General features: G+C 37.9%; 1 protein-coding gene across 6 annotated transcripts; it reads right to left on the bottom strand.

Annotated features, from left to right (window-relative positions):
- Window positions 1-346: 346 nt before the first annotated feature.
- Window positions 347-5,271, bottom strand: LOC103423810 (uncharacterized). 6 transcript variants are annotated; one of them, XM_070810358.1, is made up of 16 exons: window positions 4,890-5,271; window positions 3,837-3,917; window positions 3,612-3,723; window positions 3,365-3,520; window positions 3,009-3,113; window positions 2,335-2,418; window positions 2,141-2,256; window positions 1,957-2,058; window positions 1,753-1,866; window positions 1,597-1,653; window positions 1,435-1,501; window positions 1,278-1,331; window positions 1,085-1,159; window positions 947-982; window positions 657-793; window positions 347-558 (listed from the first exon to the last, which is right to left on the bottom strand). In XM_070810358.1, exons 2-15 carry the CDS (start codon window positions 3,854-3,856, stop codon window positions 680-682), a joined length of 1,212 nt encoding a protein of 403 aa, XP_070666459.1. In that variant the 5' UTR covers window positions 3,857-3,917; window positions 4,890-5,271; the 3' UTR covers window positions 347-558; window positions 657-679. The 6 variants fall into 6 exon arrangements, with proteins under 6 accessions (XP_070666459.1, XP_070666463.1, XP_070666462.1 ...); XM_070810362.1 differs by having other exon boundaries at window positions 3,612-3,718; window positions 4,890-5,234; XM_070810361.1 differs by having other exon boundaries at window positions 347-793; window positions 3,612-3,718; window positions 4,890-5,257.
- Window positions 5,272-5,773: the final 502 nt, after the last annotated feature.

The following is a 5,773-nucleotide window of genomic DNA, read 5'->3' as shown; positions in this document are numbered from 1 at the left end:
AAAGTGACCAAGTCGGGAAAAACATTTCCATCTTCGTTCCCTATCTCCTTCTGTATCGCTCTTCTCACGTGATATAGAGTCGAGATAATAAAACTGGGACGGGCATTAACCGCAGCTAAGGTAGCATGCACCAGAGAAAGCCAGGTGCCGGAGGTAAGCTCTATCCAGGGCAGTTATTCAATGATTCCTTATCAAAAATTCAAGTAATCTTCCATCTGAAAAGTGTGACTCGTAATCTCCTAAGAATTTTTCCTGCACTTTTCACACGACCGTGATACGATGATACGTACAAAGTTGTTCACATCGTTTTAAGAAACATAAAACCAGGTGAAACAAGAGATTCATGTGCTTCCGGCAATGGCAAAATCGATCGCCTCTTCAAAATTCCGATTTATTAGTCTCTGGTATATGTTCAACAAGCACAATATCTGATACAGGAGTAATGATATGAATCCTAGTAAGAATATGTTACACCGATTCAAACGAGTTGTCACTAAAACACTGAAATTCTAAAGGATGATTTAATCGACGCTGGCGTTTTTACTCAAGGCCCGAACTCTGCGATTTGGTCAATTAATGAATATCACAAATTATAACGGATTTTACACAACTCTAATCAAGATGGTGGTCCTGACTCGTAGATTTGAGTACAGTACCTCTGTCATCGCTGCTGTTTGCCCTAATGGGCTGTCGAATTTGAAGGATCTACACCGATAGCCTTAAAATACGCATTTTCTGCATTTGCTACCCGCATCTGAAACATCGTCCATTCCTTTCTACACCTTTCCCTTACCTGGAATCAGTATAGACAATAGCGATATCAGCAAACTTAATTAAAAAAATTTGCGCGTTTTTGTTGTTTATAAGATACTTTTGTGTGAGTAGTTGCTGTTTATAAGATAAAAATGTGAAACAATGGCTCGTTGGAATAAGTGTTCTTGCATACCCCTTGCCATGGCGCCTTTCCATTTTGCGATTCACCCTACAGAAAGCAGGAAAAAAAACCTAAGCTTTTCGTACCAATATCTAAAATATGTTTATTAAGGAAACGAGATGATGACAGCTGCTAAAAAGTGATAATTACCTGGCTCCCCAATGAAGGAACCGTTTGATGAACGATCCACTGAGAATCTACAACGCCGATCTTCTCATGCGCAGGCTGTTTGCAAAGAAAAAATGTGTTTAATTAGGAGTTCCATACAAATCCGGCCATCTGCAGATTACGAAATAAAGAACAGAACAGAAACATCAAGGAGGTTAGGAAGTGGGTCACCAACCTCTACACATTTTCTCAGGGCAAAATCAAGACCCCAGCCGTGGACCAAGTCATTCTGCAAACACCCAAGTGTAGCAATCACAGAATTAAGTAACAAGACGGCTAATTTAATCAAGTGCTATAAAGTGGTGATAATGGAAAAGACATCGGCTTAATACCTGAATCATATGCCACACACAGCGCCAGGCACTTCGAGAAAATACTGGAGCCATGATTTCAATAAAGCTGAATCAAGAAAAATTTATTAAACACAAATGTCAGATAAAAGGGGAGACAAACAACAGCACTAAAATGTCCTCTACAATTTCTTAATGTCTTACGCTGCACATGGAGGCAGAAGTGGGTCAGTGCACCAGCCCGGTTTTTCCTCTGTTTGTCTGGAACAATTCAAGACAAGGATTACAGGATTACTTCATAGTTCATAAACTAAACCCGAAACAAATAAATAAATTTCAGTACAGGTTCCATGATTTTACTTGTGAACTTCACGATCGCCCCTCCTCTTTGTCATCTGCCATGTTAAACCTTTGTTGGGTTCCAAACCAGGCTGTGAAATCTCCAAACCATGCTTCTTCACTAGTCTTAGGTATCTGAAGTTGGATTGAAAAGGAAGGCATAAGAGATTAATTTAGTAGACTAACAAGCTCAACCTAAAAGAATTACTTCGTAATGAAACTCACACTTCTGCATTAAAATGCTCTACTCCCAGGTCTTCATCCCAGATAAATATGTAGTCGTATGGCGCCACAATGTCAGGATGCAAAAACCGCTTGGCATACCACCTTTGACAAAAAACTTAAAAGTTAAAAACCAGAGAAACTATTCATTATTGAAGTAAAAATAGGAGTTGACAATTGTTCATACCATTTAGTCTGCTTACGAGCACTAATATGTATAGCACGCTTAGACCACTCTAAGTCATCCCACTCAGTTGTTTGGCCATCGTAATGAAAAAGGAGAATTGTAAAGTTCTCTGAAAACTGTGAGAAATATATTTAGTCACACACATCCACCAGAGAGAGGGAAAGCGAGAGAGAGAGAGAGAGAGAGATGGAAACCTTTTTCACTGCTGCATCAATATTCTTTTTCTGATTCAAACCCACAGTGAATGTCACAAGGTACCTTGGTTTGATGGTCAAGTCCTGCAATTGTCAGCTTAATCAAAAGACTTGCACTTTGACTAACGAAACATTGAAATCAGAGGTATTGTGTGCCGCCGAAAACAAAGGATTTAACTTTGCAGCCTCACTCGGACTAGAGAGAATTCAATAAACTAAAAAAAAAACCAAATTCTAGTCATGTTATTCAACTGTTTTCTTTTTATGCTTTCAACCTAAACTTTACAGATGACAGACTTTAAATTAGGCAACGAATACATATACTAAAAGGTCGTACCCAATGCACAAGGCTCCCGCTTTACGCAAGGTCTGGGAGAGGTGAATGTCGGCTAGCCTTACCCCCATTTATGGAGAGGCTGCTCCCAACAACGAATACATATACTAAAGTGACTATTTTCTTTGATATGAATTCCTAGACAAATCACATGCGTAACACAGAAGATTCCACTTTGTAACAGCCATATACCAATATTTCATCATCCCATAGACATTAATTCAAGATATCCAAGAAACTGTAATTATTCTGCATTATCTTCAGTTTCCACTGGACCATTCTCGGCATTGCGGAGAGTCTAAAACTATTTTGCTTGTATAAGAAACAATATAATACACACCTCACTAGGCTTGCCCCATAATCTGCGCAAGTAGAAGTCTGACTCAGCTGCAACAATTCCTGGTGGTAGCATTTCTGCACCTCTAGGATTTGATGGTACCCAAATCTGCAGGGAATGTAAGCGTTAATCCGATAAGTAATGCCTATATAATGAGGATTCACATGGTAGAACAAGAAGCTGTCAACTATATCGGAAAGGACACTCAGATTTTTTGCAACTATAGACCTGGTTCGACATTTGTATTACAAGTAGCCAGGATTCAATACACTCCTCAATACATAAAAACTTTCATACTGATGTAAAACCAGTCATTTCCGAACTTGTACTACTGCTAATGTCAGGGAGAGAAGGTATACCCTCGATTTGCCATTCAAACTCTGATCTTGACTTGAGCTATTTTTACTCGTTTCAGAAGGCCAAGAACTTGGAAGTGATTGGCTGGAGATGTCTGATTTCTTGTCCTCAGTGTACGAAAGATCAACAGTTGGAAGAAGGCTGGATGAGAGATTCAGCTGTCACAAAATTGCACACACATTAAATATGTTTCGTCATCTAGGTAAGCAACCGAAAGGAGTGTAACAGATACCCAAAAAATTTGTGTACCTTTGTTAGTGACAATGTTGGAAAGGATACACCTATCAAGAATCCAAAAGCTAAACCTACAAAAGTTGTCACAATAAGCCTCATGTTCTCATTTGGTTTTTTACCACCTGCACTGCAGCCAACAACATGCAAACGTAATCAGCGCTGATCAGATCTCCATAATAAACTTAAAGAGTAACAAAAGTTGACTTGTTCCGATGGAAATAGACTGTAACAAAATTTAACCTGCGCGAAAGAATTCCCATGTTATTTACAAGCTTCTGATGATACAATCACGGAAAAATGAACTGCAAAGCGATAGCTGATCTGCATTATTTAACAGGTTTTCAGTTGCGAATTCCTTTAAAAGAAACGACAACCCTCATGAAGGAACACAAAACCTAGTTTATCGTATACACAGGAAAATAAGCTTGAGCACACTACTTCAGGAATTCAATCAAGACTCTATGACTCAGTAATACAAGAATATACAACTACGAAAATGACCCGAACATGTTTTGTAAATAGATGAACCAACCATATTAATAGTTGGGTAGCACTTGAAACTCACAAACCAAAGCTGTTGTATGATGGAAACGCTTTATCTCTCTCAATAACAACATCTCACTTTCCGCTGCATTTCAAATCGAATTCACAGACTACATTGACCATTTAACAGCAGAAACCGCATACTTATACCCTAACCCACCAAGCAGGATTCTTCAAACACAATATAAAGAAGCAACAAGCAAGAAGTCATGTGCCCGTTCCTCGATCCCCGTCTACATACGGAGAACGAAGCGATCATGTGCTCCATTTGACAACGAGCAGCTAACACAAAGTCACAAAATCAAACACCCATTCATTCAAATGCTCCACGTGCTCCCTTTGAATTAAACGCTAAGTAACAAAGACCACTTCTTCCCCACTACCTTAAATTAAGACATAATAACAGCTGTTCTTGCTTAATTTCAAAGACAACGAACAAAACGACCAGGAAAAAATAAAAAACATAAATCCAATTACTAAGTTAGCTCATGTGATTAAACATTTCCCGATCAAACATCCCTATTAACTGCAAAAATCAAAACGTTAAATTCCACGAACGAAATCGCAGGCAAGCAGTACAAGGATCTAGCAACTTCGTAAATAGCGAAGCCAAATAAAAATTCAAACAAAAATGAAAAATGATATTCGAAGCTAGATAATAACTTAATCGAGCCGAGCAGAACTCTACCTAATTTTCTCGGTAACCAAACAGAAAACGAAACGAGTGAATCGAGAGAAAAAATAACCGACCTCATATAGCCCTGAGCAAGATCTGCTGGAGGGAAAAGCCGTTCAGGAGCTGGGAATCACGCGGAAAAGCACTTTCTGCGAATCCAAGCTTTTGCCGAGCTCGGGTGTGATCTCGGGGTTCAAATAGCGTGAGAGAAAAGATTTAAAAAATCAAAAAGCAGTTTCAGTTTAACGGCAAGAATACTATAATTCCTGATATTTCCGAGGTTTTGAGGTTCACGTGTATTTCGGCGGTTGGCTGCAGGTACTTCGGCCGTAACGATTCGGAAGTGATTTGATTTGAGGGCCGGTGGACGTGATGGAGGAGGATGACTTCGTCTAGACTCGGGAGGGAAACACAAGGAGAAGTGAGAAGAAAGGGGTTATATATATATATATTATTATTTTTCGGTTTTTTTGTTTGTAAGTGCTTTAAAAACTAATCGAAAGTATTTTTAAATGAAATATTTTAAAATTTTAAGATCATATAAAGTGTTTTGTTTTTTGTAAAAATCATTAATTATGTGATTTTTGTATAATGAAATAAAATGTTTTTTTAAAATTGACTTGCACCCGTTCATAGTATTTTCAAACGAGTTATTATTTGCGTGGAGATCTCAGTAAAACAATTTAATTAAAATACTAATTAATAGGATTAGTAACCAATTTATATTCCAACAACTTTAATTAGAATTTTGACCATGATCAGACTCCTGCGTCCTTAATAGGTAAGCCACTTATGTTCTTTCTATTATTATATTGGATTTCCATTAGAAAAAATGTAACAGTTTTTTAGTGCTTTTGCTTTTCGATTTTTTTTTTAATTTTTATTTTTATGGAATGCACGGTATTCATTGAAAACAAATCAAAACACGTACAAACTGAAGATAGTATCTTGCCGGAAC

Source organism: Malus domestica, chromosome 13 (assembly GCF_042453785.1).
Source record: "Malus domestica chromosome 13, GDT2T_hap1".
Lineage (NCBI taxonomy): Eukaryota > Viridiplantae > Streptophyta > Magnoliopsida > Rosales > Rosaceae > Malus > Malus domestica.
Note: the sequence above shows the minus strand (reverse complement) of the source record. Positions and strands in the feature narration are given on the sequence as shown.

Coding starts and splice junctions, on each gene's coding strand:
- LOC103423810 (XM_070810358.1), bottom strand. CDS start 3,856: ATGGGAATTCTTTCGCGCAG. Junction 3,114..3,364: donor GTTTGAATGGCAAATCGAGG/GTATACCTTCTC, acceptor CATTCCCTGCAG/ATTTGGGTACCATCAAATCC. Junction 2,257..2,334: donor TTGATGCAGCAGTGAAAAAG/GTTTCCATCTCT, acceptor TATTTCTCACAG/TTTTCAGAGAACTTTACAAT.